The sequence below is a fragment of the Lagopus leucura genome, unplaced genomic scaffold (assembly GCF_019238085.1).
Source record: "Lagopus leucura isolate 7727_CA_CO unplaced genomic scaffold, USGS_WTPT01 Super-Scaffold_73, whole genome shotgun sequence".
NCBI classification, from domain to species: Eukaryota; Metazoa; Chordata; class Aves; order Galliformes; family Phasianidae; genus Lagopus; species Lagopus leucura.
This window is the reverse complement of record NW_024962252.1, coordinates 74228389-74248973: the sequence shown is the minus strand read 5'-3', so window position 1 is coordinate 74248973 and position 20585 is coordinate 74228389. Positions and strand designations below refer to the sequence as shown.

General features: G+C 33.6%; 1 protein-coding gene across 1 annotated transcript in view; it reads right to left on the bottom strand.

The window, feature by feature from the left end:
• Positions 1-20585, bottom strand: part of DNAH8 (dynein axonemal heavy chain 8) — a 108213-nt gene that overhangs the window by 11000 nt on the left and 76628 nt on the right. The window contains exons 65-81 of the mRNA XM_042881754.1: positions 19665-19832; positions 18848-19060; positions 18145-18282; positions 17632-17759; positions 16346-16517; positions 15494-15649; positions 14463-14618; positions 13583-13765; positions 13108-13213; positions 12055-12307; positions 11765-11955; positions 10069-10190; positions 8513-8628; positions 7390-7592; positions 6601-6674; positions 3988-4140; positions 1467-1622 (exon numbers count right to left, since the gene is read on the bottom strand). Of these exons, the coding sequence (XP_042737688.1) occupies positions 1467-1622; positions 3988-4140; positions 6601-6674; positions 7390-7592; positions 8513-8628; positions 10069-10190; positions 11765-11955; positions 12055-12307; positions 13108-13213; positions 13583-13765; positions 14463-14618; positions 15494-15649; positions 16346-16517; positions 17632-17759; positions 18145-18282; positions 18848-19060; positions 19665-19832 (2688 nt within the window). The remainder of the gene's footprint in view (positions 1-1466; positions 1623-3987; positions 4141-6600; positions 6675-7389; positions 7593-8512; positions 8629-10068; positions 10191-11764; positions 11956-12054; positions 12308-13107; positions 13214-13582; positions 13766-14462; positions 14619-15493; positions 15650-16345; positions 16518-17631; positions 17760-18144; positions 18283-18847; positions 19061-19664; positions 19833-20585) is intronic.

Genomic DNA, 20585 nt, shown 5'->3' with positions numbered 1-20585 from the left:
AAGTTAAACTCAAGTTTAAAAAAAAAAAAGTCTAAATAACAGCTATGTGCCACAAACATATCAGTAGTTAACAACATGGTATTGAGCCTCACCATGGGGATAAAAACGTGTAGAATAATCATCAGAATCATATATTTACTTTCAATGCAAATTACTTTTATTAATCAGTGTGTGAGTCACAGCTTTTATATGTCTCAGGTCTATGTGGATGATCAGCTTGTTCCATGAAGAATTACTTTGCTGAATAATGCTACTGTTTATGAAATGAATAAACAGTGTAATACTGATGTTCTAAAGTTAACTAAAGTTACAGTACACTTATTGGACTTCAAAAAAGTAGATGAACAATGGCTTAGAGTTGCTGATATCACTAAGCAGAATTTAGCTGCCTTAGCTACAATATTTGAAAAGAACTAGAAAATTCTTTGAATTACCTCCTAAGCTATATTTATCATGGCAATCTTGTCTAGAAAAAATATTATATACTGGTCAGTTTAAAGCAAAAGAAATGTATATACTACTTTCTGGTCGACAATCCAGCAATAAATTTTCTGAGCGGATGAATAACACAATATTTTTTAAAGTACGGATGACTGAACAGACTTAGGTCTTCTGCCTCTGTAGGAACATTATAATCAGTAGACAGTACACATGACAACTTTCTCACTGTTTACAACAGGCAGAAGGAGAAAAATAATTCAGAATGCAGTTTATTAATAGGGACCTCCTACAAAAAGCTTTTCTCTTTCACCATATTTGCTGCATTGAAAATACAAGAAGCTCAACAGAGCATGAAGTTTTAAAAGAGGTATAAAACTATTTTGAGATTCTTGCTTAAAAGAAGGTATATTCAGAGAAGCCAAATACTTGATATTGTGATCTCAAATATTATGTATATGTTAATGTACCAAATGCACATACCATCCTGCTGCACTGATATTAGAATAGAAAACATGACATAAAAATAAGATAAAAACAAGGCACTAAGTGACAGAATTTTGATCTTAGCCATCCAGAAAGTAGACAGCTACTCTAAACTAGGAACATGAATTACATTTAAAATTAATGGGAAAAAAAATCTGATACCTCTTCAGAAAATTATTTATACTTTTACAGTGAGCTGCCTGATAGATAAATTGACTGGATGTTTTGGGGTGCTTATCTATGTCTGTTAGTGACAGAGAGAGAATTTAGAGTTTAGATGTCACCCCTTCTATGACTAATGTGGACAGCTAAATCTGGATGAAAAAATCCTCATTCTAAACACTGACAACATGAAAATTATCTATAATGTAGAAGTCAATTAAAAGAAGAAAGTAAACTGAAATACAGATGATAAAAATTAAAGCTCCTGCTCTGCAACATAATGCTATAGTAAGTATCAGAATGTGTGTTTTCTATTAGGAAACACTGTTAAAGCAACTACATTTTACCAGGACTTGATTTTCAAACCTCATAAGAAATACCTGAACAGTAGAATGCAGAAATGCTACGGTGTAAAGCAAAGGTTTCCACATAGGCATATTGCTAACATCTAACAGATCTTGATTAATTCCAGAAAATGTTCTTTTCAAACCAGCACGTACACCTTGGGGAGGTTCATTTGTGAACTTCAGAGAAACCTGTGATGTAAAGAGATAAAGGATTTGTACTTATGAGCTGAAACAGAAGCAACATACAGAAATGTCACAGATATTAGTTGCAAATGAATATATAATGTCAGTAGTTGAATCACTCTAGATTCAGAATTGATACTGCTTTGCTCTGCAAATAGAGTATGCATTACATTAGACTGTAAAACCTAATGACATGCTTTACTTTAAGATTCTGAACATAGATTTTCTGTTTATGTTGGTGAGAGCCATCACTGACAAAAGCCCACAGACGTAAGAATTTTCACCAACAACTTGCAAGCAGCCACCATGCTTTTCATTATGCATCATACAACCCTTTATCCCCAGTTCAAGGCCTGAATGAAAAGAACTACCCAGAGTAGATGGTAACTCTGTTGTATTTCTGTTCCCAAGACTTCATAGTAAATACACAGTAACCTCACCTCTTCTCAGTTCAGGTCTTAAGTGTTCACAGAAGCTACTGTGGACTCTGTTGCTGTGTCTGCAACAGTAAATTAGGAGATTGCCCGTGAAAGTTCCTGGGCACTCCTGTTCGCAGGCCTGAAAGCCAAACCTGTGGCAGTAAAATGCCCAAGTTTTTGGCAACAGCCCCTAGGTTTCATGCAAACTGCCTAATGGAAATGGTTTCTAGAAAATTTTAATTACCAAACCATATCTGCAAGTTATTTAAAAGTGTGCTAGTTACCAGGAGTTTCCACATCAGAGAACGTTATAACTACTTACTCCTCTGGACTATTGCATTCTGCTGGTTAATGTTCATGGGCACACTAGAATCTATTGGTTCAGACACAGACTGGCTTTACCAGAATCTGATATGTATTCCATAAGACACTTTCAAATGCTGGAGGGACTCAAATAAAAACAAAGCATTTGTCTGCTCCAGCAGTATGCACCTGTCTGGCTGGCTTGCATAACATGCACTGAAGGCATAGTGAATGTCAGGCTGCTGTAGGGCTGAACGCAAGCACGACTGTGAACTGCTCCTACCTGTGAGAGAACTTTAAAGGACTATACTAATGAATAGGTACTTCTTCGAGCAGTTTTACTATGCCTGAGTTTGTAATAAGGATCTTCAATTACTTTTAAGGAATGGCTTTTCAACTTAGCCTCACAAATTCGTATCTCCAGACTGCAGAACCTAGGCAAGCTGTATCAGAGACATGAGCTCCAGACCTATCAGCACATGAACACACTGAAGTTTTTGTCTGAATGGGAACACTTGCTAAGCAGTATTTCCATATTTTAAGGGTTAGCCTACTTGATTATTGAGTTTTTTTTAAAAAGCAAATAACTCTCTCTCTAATGAGATAACCTTTGATTTGTCAGTTACTAATTTTCTGGTATCCTTGCATATAACAGTATTTTAACAGGCAATGTGCCACTATTGACTGAAAAATCACAGATTTGAGGTAAATGCAGTGAAAATTAATCTAGCAATCCTCATAGTTCTCTGTTTTGAAATTTAGCAAATTATATATTTACAAACCCTACTACTCATAAACTCAAATATTTAGGATTTCCTCTTCTGTTAAAAGCTATCTTCTATATACATGGCGACATACATTTCTAACTGAAAGCTCTCTCCTAAATTCATTCCAGAAAGGAATTTCCTCTTCCCTTCTCCACACTGCCTGAAATCGTATATACATAGGCTAATGCTTCCCTTTGTATCCTATGAATCAACAATGCTATCTTTTTTTATTTGTAGAAAATGGAAACTACTAAGAAGACTACCACTCCTTTAAAGAGGAAAGAGGTCTTTGAACATCAAAGAGTCAGCACAAATCTATTACACTAGATATTAACCAGAATTATGACCTGCTGCAAAAGTACTGACAAGAAAACAGTGATTTAAATGCACTTTGTTAGAGGTTAGGGCATTATCTTGGTAGTGACGAAAAATGTCTCCTTAGGATCTACAGAACAACCATTTATGGTTTAGCCAAAAAAGTCCAGATTACTTCTTGGTAGATAATGTTCTTTGAGCTGTGCTGTTCTTATGTGTTCTGTTCCCTTTATGTTTTATTCCAGTTAGAGAAATCTAAAAGAGTCTAAGAGCAGTCATTTCTCTATGCTCAAGGCACTAGGGTAAAAAAAGGATACAAGTAAAGCCTGGTATGTTTGATTCAACTGTGTGTGCACTGACTTAGTGTGAATTCACACACACATAATGCATCTTTAATTGAGAGAACTTCCAGTTACTGGTAGGAAACCTTCTGTTTAGTGTCATTTAGATTGTAACGTCCATTTTTTTCCACGCTCCTCTGCTCTCTATCTATTCCATTTCATTTTACACACTCAAACGCAATAAATTAAATGGCACAAAGTGCCTGAACTAAACATTTGAACAAACCTGTAGCAGAGTAATTGGGAACTGAGGGTGTGGTTCAGTAGTTATCCAAACTCGAAAAGACTCATCCTGTATCTCAGCAGTTAGAAGTGTCTCCAGTAGTTCATCCATGAAATCCAGCCCAAGATGACAATTTTGTAGTAACACCCAGCCACCCTAAATAGGAACACTAACTATTACTATATAAAACATTAGAATCAAATTTGGTACAATTTTTGAGTAAATTTACTTTTGATCTGTTTCTAAATATGTATTATCATTTGATTTAACATTGGCATAATTAAAACAAATAGAAAAAGTTAGTGTAAAACTTCACTTCCCATTCTATAAACTCATAATGAAAATAACATAACTAGAGTCAAATGTTCTAAGTAAAGTATCAGTGCTACCTAGTGGCAAAAAGAAATAATTTCTGTCCCCTTCTGGCAAAAGACCAGTGAAAAGCAATCCTACCATCAGATCCAACAGAATACAAATGAAAAACTAACAGCTAAAATCTAAAACGTATATCTTAAAAAAACACACACAAAAAACCCTGTATTTTTAAGGACACAGTTAGCATAGAGAGGTTGCATCAATACTCCAAAACTTTCTAACTTCAATTAGGCTACCTGCAGTAAGCACATTTTTATGAAATTCAACCTGCTGCATATTAATTTTGTTCTCATTCAGCTCTCAATTGCATCAAAGCTGTATTTTGATTATTCTCTCTCCGCATTTCTGCTTATGGATTTAAATTCAATCCGCTTTCCTAGCATCACTTTAGAAGTCTGGTGCATCTGAAGCCTGATATTAAAATTGGACATTATTTAATCAGTTCTAAAAAATGATGTGTGGATTTCATTACAACTTGTAATTTCATATTGCCGATTTTGTTTTAATCTATTTAGAAAGAGAGAAATAACATTTTCTACTGAATATTATAAAAATATTTATGGTGAACTAATGACAATTAAAACAACAACAACAACAAAAAACAAAATAAACAAGTAAAAACATAAAAAAACCTACAACAGAAAAGGCTTTCTTTCTTTCTTTCATGAAGATAGAGAGGCTTTTTTGTTTATTTTTTAGGAAGATCTTTGATCAGTGCCATTTCCAAATGAATGAGACCCAGTTCTTCAAAACTATCTACATATAACACAACACAGCAGCTTCAATCATATTACAGACACTTAGCCAGAGGCAGAAAAACCAACAGATGCTTGTTTCCATATTCACTGCCTTTTTATTTTTTCTTTCATATTTGGTGTTCACACATTCCTTCCTCTCTAAAATGTGTTTATCACCAAGGGATTTGGTTCAGAAATTGATACTAATAGTTGTACCAGAGTATGGTTTTGAGTATCCTTGTGCTTTCAACAGAGAGCAAGGTGCAGCTGCCCAGTTTCTCATCGTTCCAAGAAGTAGATGGATAGAGACAGAGAGCCAAGGAATCTAATGGATGCCATATATTGTGGAAGCTTTAAATCTCAGATCTCAATGGATTCATCTTGAACTTTTTATCTAACTTTTCATGAATATTCCCACCGTAAGTTTTAGAGGGTATAACAGACTTGTGTTTAGTTCAGAATTCTTTAGGTGAATATTACAGGTGCTAGCTTTGTGGTTCAGAAAAGATGAATAGTTGGTTATGGTCAGACCAAAGCTATTTCATTTATCAATATAGTTCTTTCAGTCTTCAATTCATAAGCAACTTCTTCACTTTTCAGTTAGTATTCTAATCCTTTAGAATTCCTGATATTTTGGGTTTACAGGCAACTATGACTATACATCTTCAGCTATAACTCCGTCCACAACTCTTGTGTTCCAGCTCTAGTGTTCAGCTGACTGTGCTACTTTTACACTATAACTTTCATATTGTATCCAGACTTCCAGTTACCATCTTTTCAGAGCTGCTCTCAAGTTTCTACTGTTTGAGAATATCATCTACGTATACAAAAAACCTATAAATAAATTAAAAAACTACAAAAAAAAAAATACACTGCAACATGTCTCAGGGACATCAGAAAGTTTTTCCCTGAAGTCCCTGAGACTCAGAGCTACAATAATTGACAAATAGAGAAAGAAAGAACCAAAAACAACTGCCGTGGAACAAGGGGCCCTGCCAATAGCACATATGCAAGGAAGAAAATGAGAGGAACCTCAGCCTTCTGCATCTACAACTTTAAGCTGTGTTTGCTTTGGACTTGCCATTTTGTCCTGTAGAATTTTTGCAACTTCTATGTAGCTCTCATAAGGAAAGAAAACAAAAACCAAACACAACCCCAGACCAACACAAAACAACAGCAACAAAACTCCTTAAAAGAAGAGGATTCTGCAAGGCTTGCAGAACAGAATTAGGATATAATATTCTTTCTGCTCTTGATGACAGTGCAGCTAAAAGAAGGGAACAAGCTGCTCCTGAAACGGTGCTCAACAGTACTGCTGGACTCCACAGGGATGGGAATATCCCCCAGAGAAATGCTTTCAAGGCTCTGGTTCTCAGAGACTTGTTCACCCCAAAATAAATCTGTTACTAGGGTGAGAACGTGAAAAAAAAAAGAAAGACTGCATGCAAGAAGAGCCTTTCTGCTAGAGCAGAAAATAAATTTATATTGCAGTGTTTTTTCTCACCTGTTGCATTGACGTCTGTATGAGTTTGCGTGCATGGTATTCTTGTCCTTGACCCATAGAGATGGTCCTACATTCTGCAACAAATTTGACAATGATTAATGAACTACAGTTCTTGAAAAAATAATTCCAATTCAGTAAAAAAATAAGTGATATAAATACAACACAACTAAATATGCTTACAAGAAAAAAAACAAGTAGAATCCTTTCACCAGCTATAAGTTTTTTTTAACACTGAAATACTGAAACACTTGCATTAAAACATCCATAATGATTACAGTGTTTACAGAAGTGAAATACTGTGCCTAAAGTTATTGTCAATGAGAATTCAAGCCAAACTGTATTTGAGTCACAGCTTACTTTGAAATATGAATTGAGAGTTTTAATTCTTTTTTTTTTGTAGGTGATGAAGCCATGTGAGCTAACAATATCCATATTGAAATTATGAGCATCTTAGTGTGACCAGTATCACAAATGTATGTATCTACATCCATCATGCCTGAATTAGTAAAAAGGAAATACTATCTTACTGGTTAAAAAACATAATCAATTGGATGTTAGCAGTTTATAAAAGAAGAACAGAAAACACTGCTTTCCAACTGTGTACAGAATAGTTCTCAGCACACTATATTTTATTTAATATTACATTATCTCTAAGACAACAGTTCAGGAACAGTAATGGTGGTACAAATGAATTTTAAAAATACTTTTCAGAAAAAAAGAATGTGAAGTTCCTTACATTACTCTTCTCTATATTAAAAGACTCAACATAACGATTAACTATTTTCCTACCCAATCTAAGCTTTCTAGCCAAGGAATCAATTTGAATAGTTGGATCAGCTCCCATAGACAAGAAACAGATCAGAGGTGTTCGTGTGTCACTTTCCTCCCAAGTTTTTTCTAAATTCAGAATGACAGGTTCTGTATATTTCTCATCCAAGGAACTTGCAATGTATTTCCTCGCTTGGGAAAGAGTCCGGTCTGGACACCACGATCTAGAAATAAAATATAAATACATGAAAATTCAAATTCAGTTCCTCTTTTTGTTACAGAGAAATTCTATTTTAATCAAGTAGACATTTTTGCTTCATAATATACACATTCATATGTATATCTTTATGTCTCTACAATTATAATAATAGAAAAGAGCTGGTAGTCTTCTCCGTTCTTATGACTAGTCAGTACTTTGCAGTTGCTTGCATTTTTGCCACAAGTAAACCATTGGCTCTGGAAATATACGTTCTGGGTACCTTCATCAGATAGGGGCACACTTCATTTTAAATAGAGCTTTTGTACAGAGAACACAAATAGGGAAATATAAAATTGGTTTCACTCCTCAGTAAAATTCTACAGATGTTTAATTGGGTCTGTTAGTCTTTAAGACATATCTCTTGGAAAGGATTATCTTGGTGTTTGGGATGAGTCCTTACTGTTGCCAGGGGGAAAGAAAACAAACCACCACTTCTTTCAGACCTAATAATATGACTTCTCTGCAAAACATAAAAAATATATACACATATCAGGGTTCTTAATTACATAAGATATTTAGAGTAGCTCATTTTAAGAAAAGTGAGAAGAGGTCATTTCAAAAGCTCTCTGAATGATCCTACTATACCACTGGCTTCCTGGAGAAGGCTGCCATGGGATCACCAGTTGCCTTATCATAAGTTGCCTCATATCATAAAAACAGCCAACACGTTGTTTTTTAGAAAAAAAATATCTGTTGACTCTTCAGAGGACAGCTTTGAAATGAGTAAATTTAATAATATGACATATCATGTCACAGTGAATTAATAATATCTAATATCACCTACAAAATAATTACAATTATGCTATTATGACAATAGCATATCAATTTTCTGAGACATGTGCTGCAACAATGTATGTCATTTCCCAAATTTCTGAAGATGCTCACCTGATAAGTAAAAGCCTGTGGAAGGTGTCAAGTGAATCATATCCATCAGGAATAATTTCTTCCTCAGGAGCATCTTTATCATACCAATTTTTCCATCCTTTTTCATTATTGGTTATCTAAATTTATTACATTAGTATAAATAAATACATTTCAGCTGCAGTAAAATCACCTTGGAAATGTATATTTAAATGAAATTTTCTTATTATATTAGAATATATTACAAGCAACATTAACAGACTGTAGCACTTGAGACACACATCAGAATTACGATATTACAATTAGAAATGCTAGTATTATTGTGCAGCTATTTAAAAATCAGTAACTAGCAGAAGGATTCTACACTAGAAGAGAAATGCACCATGATATTTTCTCTTAATATATGAATTCATGATCCTTGAGGTCCCTTCCAACCTGGGCCATTCTGTGATTCTGATTCTGTGATTCTGTAATACAGAGTACTAAGAGAATAACCTTTCTGTTCCATTACAGTGTAGATAGCCAAAAAATCACAAATTAAAAAGAACAGGATCCTATTTGAAACTATGCCTGCCAACAAGGCAGAAAACCATTACAGACTACAAACGGAAAAGATTTTAACTGATAAATACATGACTAAGTTTAAACATCTCAGCAGTGAGCACAGCGTCATGCTTTTTGGATTCTGGCTCCCTAACAGCCGAGAGCTGTCAGTCAGAACCTGACTATGTTCCTCCAGCTTGCTCCAGACTCAATGTACTGTTTTAGTACCTCCACAAACCAAAATGTGGAGAAAAACGAGAGGTAAGTATCCCAATCTTTCCTTGATACAGAGCTGGGAAACAGTCAGACCACTTCCAGATACACCACTTAGGTGAAGACTCTGCAAACATTCAGGGCACTAAATACTGTCACAAAATCAACTCGTTTGACCACTGCTGTAAAAGCAACAGCAAAAACACCTCAGTGATCAGACCAAAAACCTGGCTAATATTGCTTGGCAAGAAAAGGAGGAGAAAGGCTTAGGGAGGATTATAGCTACAATAATAATAATAAAAGATAAATTTAGCAAATAAATTAATAAACATCACAATCTTATATGTGTAGAAGTCCATGTATGCCTCAATAACAGAAATAGTATTTTTATAGCTAACTTATCATAACTGAGTAATACTTTGACCTTTGATCAGAAATTATTATTTAAAAAGACAGCAAGAAGTTTATTTGTAACAGACTCAAGGCAAAATAAAAACCTGAAACTCATAGGTAAACCTTCCGAGATTTTTTATAGCTCTTTTTTCTCTCTGACTTCTTTTGATTTTCTTGATTTTTTGATCTTTTGATAGGTTCTTTGGCCTTGTTCTCATTCTACCTCAATTATAATAACAAAAAAAGCAGGTAAAGAGAAGATGTACAGCAAATAAATATACCATTTCCCACCACCTAACTGTTCATTTCAGTGCCTTTATTCTACACTCTCTTTGGCTTTGTTCTTAACTGCATTTTTCAAGTGCATTTCCAATGTATGGAAACAAAATTATGATTGGAAACTGGTGATTAATATAATTAATAAGTATCACCTGATTCAAAATCTTTGCAAACTCTGGAAGTTTACTCAATTCCACTAAGTTTAGCCACATCATGTCAAGAATCCAGCGGAATGGTTTAGGTGGGCAAGCCTTTAGATCCAGTGCTGCACCTCCTGCAGGTAGAAACATTTGGACAAAACATACAGACATTCCAAAGGTCAAGATTTTTTGTTAGTACTTATTAAATTGCGATTTAAATTATGTTTTTTGGACCACGTCATTTTTACTAAGGTACTACACGCATTCCTCATGCACGGATCATTTTCAATATCAAGTATAAATTATTTTAAATAGTAGAGATGAAGTGAGATAGCCAGTAGGTCATACAAGTTTTAGATACTCCAATATGCAGCTGAAGAGAAAACTCGGGAATAAGACTGAAATCCAGTTTTAGACTGACTGAAAGAAATACAAAGACTCCAAGTAAGCCTTTTTTAATCATAGCTCTCTTCATGTTGTAGCTGCATCCTTTCTGGTCCTCTGCAAATTAACTAATGCCACTTTGCGGGAAAACTGGATGGTATTATTCCAGAGTTCTCAGAAATAAGATCATTTCTTTATTTAAGTCAGTGGTATAATGAATTTCAGCAATTTGCTACAACAGACTGAAAAAAAAACATCTTGGAAAAAATTATCATTATTTTTAATAGCTATGTTTATGTGAATGCATGTATAGATAACCTATACACATAGGCTGTAATTATTTAAATACTTTTTAGTTATACACACTAATCAAAACACATACATAAGTATATATTCCCTTTCAATTCAAATATTCATACTTCTATAAACTGTTTGTAATCATTCTATAGATTATGAAGCAATTTTAACAAGAATCTTTTTTTTATTCTGTGTCCACTTCATCCCCAAGTTCTCCATGAAAAGGATACAGAGAAAGTTAATCATAAAAGCAGGAAAGAGAAGAACAGAAAATCTGTTATCACTGTGGTGTCATTTTGTGCACCATTTCTCATTATCACATCAATTGTGGCAAACGTAGGCAGGAAAGACTTTCTTTATGCCAGATTAAAAAAACCCTGTTAAATTATGCCCATATTTTGTTACAGATTCTAATAAATAAAAAAGAGGTAAGCATCCAATTTCTGTATCAGGTGCCAAGGTATATCTTCCTCCAGCCAAACAAGAATCCATGAGCTGAGAAGCCACAAAATATGGTTCCTTATGTAAAGCTTTACGAAAGCTGACAGGTCAGTGTGAAAGCATTTCTAAGCATCCCCTGCCTGACATCAGTGGTAAAGCAGCCACTGGATACTACTCTCAGAAGATAAAGTCACTATGACAAATTGGAAAGCAAAACAGAATATGAATGCAATCCTTTTTCCTATCCATTTTATTCAGTAAGGGCAGATACTGAATATATATATGTGTGTGTGTGCATATATATATATATATATATATATATATATATATTTTCACTACTTTGACACTAGACATTTGCAACATTCATTTGAACATTATAAGATTTGAGCAGGTTTTTTTTATGGACCCTTGCATAAGCAATTGTGATCAAGTTTTTCAGCAGTCATAAATTCATGGAGACAGTGCCTGATCCCACAAAACTATTGGCAAAACATGCAACAACAACAAAAAAACATAATTTGAAATGCTGTAAGAGTTTTAAGGATTGAAATTACCTCTACATAACGCATAATTTTTTTATACTCACCTCTGATGAATGCATGGAACTCTGTGTTTTTCACATATTCTCTCTCAACATCGATTTTCAATGTCAGGAGAAGGGTAAAAAGGAACTTGTGGTTTTCATATAAGCCTCTAACAGAATATGTGTATATTTCATAGGTAAGGTACTCAATAATATTTGAGATTCTTTTATGGGATACAGGAGACTTCTCAGATCTGAATCATGAAAACAAAAGAACAAGAAAAGCATTTTAATAACAACAAACACATGGCAAAGATACACACGGAATGGTAGAAAGATCTGTGTTTTCCCACCTGGCCATGGATTGATCAAATAACTTCAAGAACTGAGCCAGTGAAGTCTGATACATATTATTGACCATGCTCATTTCTGTAATAAGAAAATAAAGAATGCTCCCACGTGTAGCAGCAGGTCGATAATCCTCCTGAGCAGAGTTAATCTTCACTTCAGTTTCTGCTGCCACGGACAACTTTTTATTTACTTCGGCAGCTGTTTGTTTAGTTGTTTGCAGCACTCCAATTAGGGATTCATCATCTACTAGTGAGCCTAAAAAGTGAAATATCAGATATTTAGGACGGTTTTATTACTTTCTAAAAAATTTCATAATTGTCAAAATCAAAATGAATTATTCACACCAAACAGAAATGCTTTTCTGAATTGCAGAAAACATTTAAAAACACAGACAAAACAGGACAGGTAATCGTAAAAAATATTTTATATTCAGGGCACTAAACAAATGCATTCAATTTGTGTTAATTTCAATGTATCTGTACAGAGACCACTGCACCAGAGATATCAATTCTCTATGGCACATAAAATACAGTATTCATGTACTATTACTTAATTATTTTTAAAATTTGTTGGTTGTTCACTCAAAAAGTCTTAGAATCTTAAAAGCAACAGTCACATAGTAGCATTCAAAAGCATTTCCATTTACTTGAAGTTACCAACTTTCTTTTCTACTGATAATAAAACAAAATGATCATGTGCAGGCTCCTAATGTGATGCAAAAGATTTTGCATCAGTAACATTTTATCTAGCCCATTTAACTTGGCATTTTCAATGGCTTAAGGTTTTGCTCTGATCAGATTCTGTACCTCATCTGAAGAAATCGGCTTGTTTTGTAAAACTTAACCATTTAGGTGCTTAAGCACACTTACTATCTGGAACAGATATATATTGGCATGCTATCATACCAAGTTTCACGTACTTCGAATCTCTGTCATTTTATGTTCATTCATTACATTTTGGACGGACAAATTGGTTTCCGTATGGTAAAGTTCTAATGTTCAGCTGCTTAATTAGCCATATAAAATTCCTACTTATTTTACAGTTTGATACAGAACCTCTGGTTGCACTCAGTTTGTATAGAAGATTGTCTTCCAGTTCTTTCATCTTTCTTTTATTAAAAGTTACATCTTCCATGAGTTTAATTCGTTCTGCCTCGAGTTCCTATTATTAAACAAACAAGAAAAAGGCATGACACTTGATGGGCTGTAGAGGTGACCCACACTTGAAATCCAAGTACTGATTTTTCAAGTTCATGGAATGTGCATTTCAGATTTTCTATTGTATGGAATACGTTACTGCAACTTTTATTTTAGGTCGTACTGACAACCACTTGAAGAAAATCACCTGTGTTTTTGGTTTTTTTTTTTTTGGTTTTTTTTTTTTGCATTTAGAAATTTCTATATTGAATCTTGACAAATTTTTTATTTTTTTCATTTATTTTCACTTAAACACTTCTTTTTCCTATATATTAATGCAGATTAATAAACAAAAATTAAGCAGCACAATGGTTTATGTGCACCTTCAGGTTACCTGTTTTTCAGTAAGAATTACTCTTCTCAGTAACTGATTCTCAAGTCCTTTCATTGTAACAGTAAAATCAATAATTGATGTTTTTGCATTAACTTCAGGTGTGAAAGCAGGATTGGCTAGCTTTGTAGTAATGTATAGTCTAAAGGAACTCATTACTTCAACTTCCTTATCACCAACTTTCACCTGTGAAATAAGTCAGAGTCATATAGATAAAATGAATAATTTTATCAATCATGATCTGCAATTTTTTCTATATCTCATATCTCATACAGTTAAAGAAGATAGTTTGGAAAAAAAAAATATATAGCACAATATATATATAGTACATACAGTCATTTTATTTCAGAATATGTAAAAGGAGGATGCTTTTAGAATTTGACAGTGATTTATTTATCTAAATGAAGGTCAGAAATCTGCATGTTTTTTCAAGTTTGGGAGTATATTTAATACTATTAATGAACTTCAGATTTGGGGCTTGTTTCTTTAGAAAATATTTCTTTTCCTGATAAAACACTCTGTTTTCGCTACCACCAACACTCCACACTCAGAACTGAGGCAGCTTCTCAAACCTATAACTCTATTACATGGTATAAAATGAAATTGCTTGAAACTGAATAGCAAGTATTGTTAAGCATTCAATGGGATAAACCTAACTGGTTCTAGCTTGGAAACTTCAGAATTAACTGCAGTAGTTAAATTCTAGATTCATTAGTTGATTACTCAGCCGAGGCTCTGTCTATTTTATTAGTTCAGTTTGATTCTTCAACATTACCCTCCTAAATACAAAGTTTACCTGATTCAACAGAGATCTGCAATAAACAGAAAACATATAATTCATCACAGAACTAACTCATTCCGCCTCTTTTATTCAATTACTAACCTTAAAAGAAGTTCCAGATTTAATAAAATTCTTTTCTAGTATATTATCAAGTACTGGATCCAACTCTTCACCTATATCTTCAATCACAAGTGATCGTCCCAGTGAAAGACTGTCTTCTAGATGTGTACGGAAATATTTGTGATTCAATGTTGTTACCTTAAACAGTAAATTATAAACTGATATAAGGAGAAAAGCAATTATTCAAAGACGTATTACATGAAAAAACGTAGACCTCATTAGAAAAACTGTTTTAACTGCTTTTGTTACTTGAATTTTAAAGGCAGTAACAAATGCTGGCTTTGCAGCAAATTATGCAAAAAGAAATACTTATTGCGTGCACAAATCAAAGTACCATAAAAATGTGAAGTGAAAGATTGGATCTAATAGAATCTTCAAAACTCCACTATCAAAGCAGAAGTACAACTGGCACAGCCTACACGGAGATTAAAATGTTATGTGTGTTTTTGAAATCAGAGATGCTTAACCTTTTATTTGCTATTCTATGTCCTTAGAAAATATTTAATGATTTTATCTTTTTAGTGTTGAGCAACTCTTGTTCACTAGTAGAATATTATGAACTCAGATGTTTGAAGTAGCACAAAAATTGACTTATATCTTTTATGATATCAAATATTTAACTTATATTTTATGATATCATAAAAAAAAAGAAAAAACTAATTTAAAAAACACACTACTTCTGTATTGCGTTCTAGAATTTAGTTTTCAGAATTTAGTTTTTAGTTTTCAGAAAGCTCTCATTAATCTCAGGATTTTCACTATGGCTATGAAATAGGGCAATGGATTTGTATAAAAAGACCCAGTAGTCCTGATGGATGAGATGGGCAAGAACAAGTAATCTCCTTTTGCAGCAAAGGACAACAGCATTCTGATCTGCATTAGGAAGAGTCTAAGAGTCTAACTGGTGGGTTGAGCAAAGTCATCCTTCGTTACTGGACACACAAATCATGGAAGCCCAGGTGTAGTCAGTAATGTTTAAAGAAAGAGCATTACATTTTCAAAACATTGCTCACCTGTAATTCATTATCCTCTTCTTTCTTTTTAATCCACGTTTTCCCTTGAGTTTGTGGGTCTATCAAAAGGGGATATCTAGTTGCCTTAGTGACAATTATACCATTCTGAATTGAGAGGTCATCTCCAGGCAGTCCTTGAAGATTCCACTCACTAATCTACAGAATATAAAAAAAAAAAAAGTAGTTTGGAATAAAATAATAATAAAATAATAAAATAAATATAATAATAATAAAATAAAATCTCACTTAAACTATTATCCTTCAGATAAGATTATTCTCAATGATAAAAATACGTCTTGAAAGTCTAGAAAAATGATAAGTCAACCTGGCAGCCAAATTAAGTGTTGGGATCAATTAAGGGAAACTAGACAAAGAGATTTTGGGGTTTAGTATTTGCTGAAGAGACATCGTTTACTGTTTGATTTCAGTGAAAATATTTCATACGTTCTTTGTTAAACATTCACTTTAATATAAAATTTATTTTTCTAACTAGACTTAGAAAACACTGAGAGAAGTAAAAACTAGCAACAAGCAACACTGTTTTAGTAGATATGAATTTTGTAAATCTGGTGACAGATTCTCAAACCAATATACTTGAAAGTGCATTGTCTTACTGGCAATTATCTAATTGCATAATATATAACTTGCTTATCTGCTTGTATCTAAACACTTCTCATTACTTACATCTGCAGTGGAAATTGCCACAAAAAATTGTTGGAAAAGAACAAAACTACACTGCATGGCAATATCAGGGAACTATCATCCTGTTCCAGATAAGCATAAGGATGGCTAGCACCAAAAGAACATGCTCATTGAGGTTAAAATGAAGTCTACTGATCACTGAGAACTTACAGTTGGTGGATCTACCAGCATAGAAATCAAGTTCAAGCTTTCAGAAAAGGGGATTTTATGGGCTCTCATTTCTGCTTCCCATAAATCCTTAAGTAAAAGATTCCTGAAATTTTGATTAAAAGGTCCGCAGTATGAAAGGAAACCTGTGCAAAGCAGTACATCTCCCACAAGTCTAGGAAAAAGAAAGAAAGAAAAAAGTGATGCACAATTTCATTTTCTTTTTATGTACATAAACAGCTTTTGAAACATACTAATATGAAGATTTCTGTTCCACATGCTTATTTAAGGAAAGAATTGATGGTCTTTGAGAATAACAAATGGTTTATTTGTGTTCTGGTAAAATCTTCATTGCAAAACTTAAGAGCAGAACTGTGCCAAAATATTATATTTATCCGTACAAAGAAAATGAGGCCAGAACTATTCCTTTTTTTTTTTTAATAAATGAAGAAATTAATTTATTTCTTAAAAATGTGCCTGCAATATATTATTTATAAAAAAATAATACTTAATTCTCTTGGTATGAACAAACCCTCATAAAAAAAATGTCCAATTTTCTCATTCACAGAAATTCACAAAAACATTTCACAGAAAACTAATCCAAATTTTCAAGCCGTTTACCTTTAGCAGCCAATCTGACAGGTTTCCTGTTTTCTAGACAGCTCATGTACCTTTGGCTCATGGGTGAAGCCATACCGTGCATACCGCGTGAAGTACATACCGTGTACTACTACAAATGACATTGTGTCATTTGTAGTAGTACACGGTATGGACTCCAAGTTTCATAGTTTCTTAAAACAAGGCCTACTGTGCTCCATGTTTTTCAACGCATGGAGTATAGGAGAAGAGATAATGTTTGGTTTCTGTAACTCCCTCTTTCATTCAAATATGCCATAACTTAATATCAAATAGGGAAATTTCTTTTTCTTCCTTATTCCTTCTCAGAGTCAGCCTTAGATCATCCCTACTTTCTGCCTATATTACTTTCCCAGTAACAGTGGCACAGGAAACAGTATCAGGGCAGAGGCAGCTGTAATACAAGCACATAACCTCTTCTGAAATGCATTCAAAAGCATTCTTCTAAGTTCAAAAATACAAGCACTTAGTTACTCACAATTAATTATAAGAGGAAAATTCAAATTTCAGGACAGTTCACTTGATTGTGTAATCATATAAAGATTTTTTTAGGAGGAAAATGAAGCATAACTAATACAGTTCTTAAATTGCTAACTCTACATTTTTCACAGGTAATTTGTTGCTTTTTTTTTTTTTCTCTGATAAACTGATACCTGTTAATCTGAGATTTAAATTCTTTTCTTTTCTCTGTCCACCTAGTTTTCTCTCCGCTCAGTCCTTGTATAAGCGTAGAGGCTGCTTGCATCTTTCTTCTGCATGTTTCTGCATCATTCATTAAGTCCTAAAAATGAAAGAATATCCTATTTCATTTAATAATAAAATGGAATAATCTGAAGTAGTTATTGTGTATATATATATACATATATATATATATATTGTGTATGTATATATACACACACTTGTCCTCTTATTACGGTTAAGTCAAATATTTAGAAGCCATTCTGGAGAGCTGCATGTGCAACTCTAGTCTAACATGTTCTTCCTATTCACAGGAAGAAGGAAATATGAGAGAGCACAGATATAAATCTCTCTCTCTCTTTTTTTTAATACATGAACCTCATCCACCATCTATTAAGGTAGTAGGCTCTAAATGGACGTCTGTGTCAATTCCTTTTTGCGTAAGTTTTCCAGTAATTAATTTCATAACAGAAATACTTGTATCTCACCATTTTCTCCTTCATTGCTGCATCAAACTTTGCTTGTACTTTGTCCAGTTCAGCTTGCTTTTCATCCAATTGCTCTTGAGCATTTGCTAATTCAGCATTAGCTACTTTCAGACGGCCTTCCTGTTTTGCCAAGTTAGCCTGCAAAGAGAAGGAATATCAAAAAAATAGTATGAAATTTCAATGTTCTTTGATGAATTATTTTCAGCCCGCTTAACTGGAAATCAGCAGTCAATAATATACTGAAATAATTTTATATTGATATTTATACAAATGCTAATTCCTGTGTCATATATATAATTTAGATGCTACTCTTGTGCTTAACTCAAGGTCCTTACTTCTGATAAAAAGTTTCTGTTTCAATGTTTATGAACATGTGAAACAAAATGCATACTTAAGTAAAAATGGCTCCTAAAATATTTTACTGTTTGGTTCCCACTACTGGAACTTAACTCCTTTACTCATGTAAGCCCCAAATCTCTTTAAAATGCCAACATTTAGGCAAGATATCAGCTGTTTCTTTCTGTACTTGTCATCCTTAGCCTCCACATTCATCCTTAGCCTCCACATTCTACAGGTAATTAAGTCTGAATGTATTTATACATACATACATATATGTGTACATACATGTATATTAAATCCTACTACCATTAAAGTAAATGAAGTTAATTTACACAGAAAGCAAAATAAAGAGGTGATGAATTACCTTAAGAGGTAAGACATCCCTGTTAACACCATAAAATACTGCCATGGCTTGTGTCCAAGAGAGAAGACCTGCCACATTGCCACACACTTTTTTACCACTCTCCAGTGTATAGTCCTCCATGTTAAAGTAAGGCTGGAGTAATTCTACTGTCTCTTCATTGATTGTATCCTTAGGAAATTGCTGTAAACTCTGCAAGAATGGGCCGCTCATAAGCTACAGTAAAAAAAAATAAAAGAGCAACACAGGATATTTGTCAACTCTTTACTACATACTCTATGTCTAAAAGGCTGTTCGTTGGTGAGTATGTTTAAAAAAATATAAAATGTAAAGAATTGCAGAAGACATGGAAAAAAAAAAGAGCATTCAGAGAGAATTCCAGACTTTCCCAATGACTTGGGCAAGGAATACTGAAATACAGCATAGGAAAAAAACTATTATCTCTTCATTGTATAGTTTTTCAAACAGCCTTGTAGCCTAGGAAAAAAAAACAGAAGAAAAAAAAAGTCTAAATGTAAACCAGCAAAGAAAACAAGTGATATTTAAGAATTCTCATACTTTATGTATGGCAACATACAAAGAACAAAAGACAATCACATTTTAAGTGAACGTTGGAAGGAAATAAATCTGCCATTGAGAATTCTTTCTCAGGTACGTCACATGGAACTTGACCAGCAAAATTCTCTGAGTGATTCACCTACAACCTGTAGTAGCCTTTGCATACTAGATGAATCTCAAAACCATGTTTACATTTTCACAAACTTCTGTCCAAGTTTGAGCAAACAGCATTTTCTAACATTTTTTAAAAAACTCAACTTACTTTTAATGATTCTCCCCACGATGGTTTGCAGCAAGGCTTTTCTGGATCCATGGTAACTGGATCTAATTGCTTCTGGAACAGTATCAGACAGCAGTCCATGATCCTCATAATTAGATGAGGAGGTTTTGCCAGTTTTCTAACAGTAGCGATATCCACTGGTTTGATTGTCTGTTTAAAAATTAATTAATTAATTAACACACTGCTGTCTCGTTACCGTCATTCTATTTTTCTATTCAATATCTTGATTTTAATGTTTGTTTGACATTGCTCTGAGGCAAGCTGTATAGAGAACACACACACTCGAAATGACTCACTGGGTAATAATAAATATCAGACACAAGCATTTTCTCAATCCTAAAGACAGCACTCAAAACTTAAATTTAAATAGATAGAACAGCAGCATTAACTTAATTTGACAATCGAAGTGACTGTAGAAGAGTATAGTGTAAGATTGCAGAGGATTTAATTAAAAGCAGTTTACTTGCAAATATACTTGGACAGTATTTAGGATTTTTAAGGGTTAAGTGACACCAATTTATTCTGAGATGAATTGGGTGTTTTGTTGCTTTCTAAGTTATTATAGGTATGAGATTTTTTAAAATTCATTACCTAGTACCATCACTGATACTACGCTCAGCTTAATAATGATTTATGTGATAATTCTAAATGACTCCAAACTTCAAAACTAACAAAGTAATTTATGTCTGAAAAATATAAGCATATCACTATCTATCTGGAAAACGTAGTTACAGACTCAGTACAGAATTCACAATAATTCAAGACTCCCAAGTCCCTTAGACATAATGGTTTTTGGTGAACTATAACAGCCTTTCACTCCTCTTAAAGAAGAGCAAGGTATGAAAACACAAAACAAAACTGTAACTTCTGGAAAGATTTATGTCTCTGCATCTTCCTAATGAC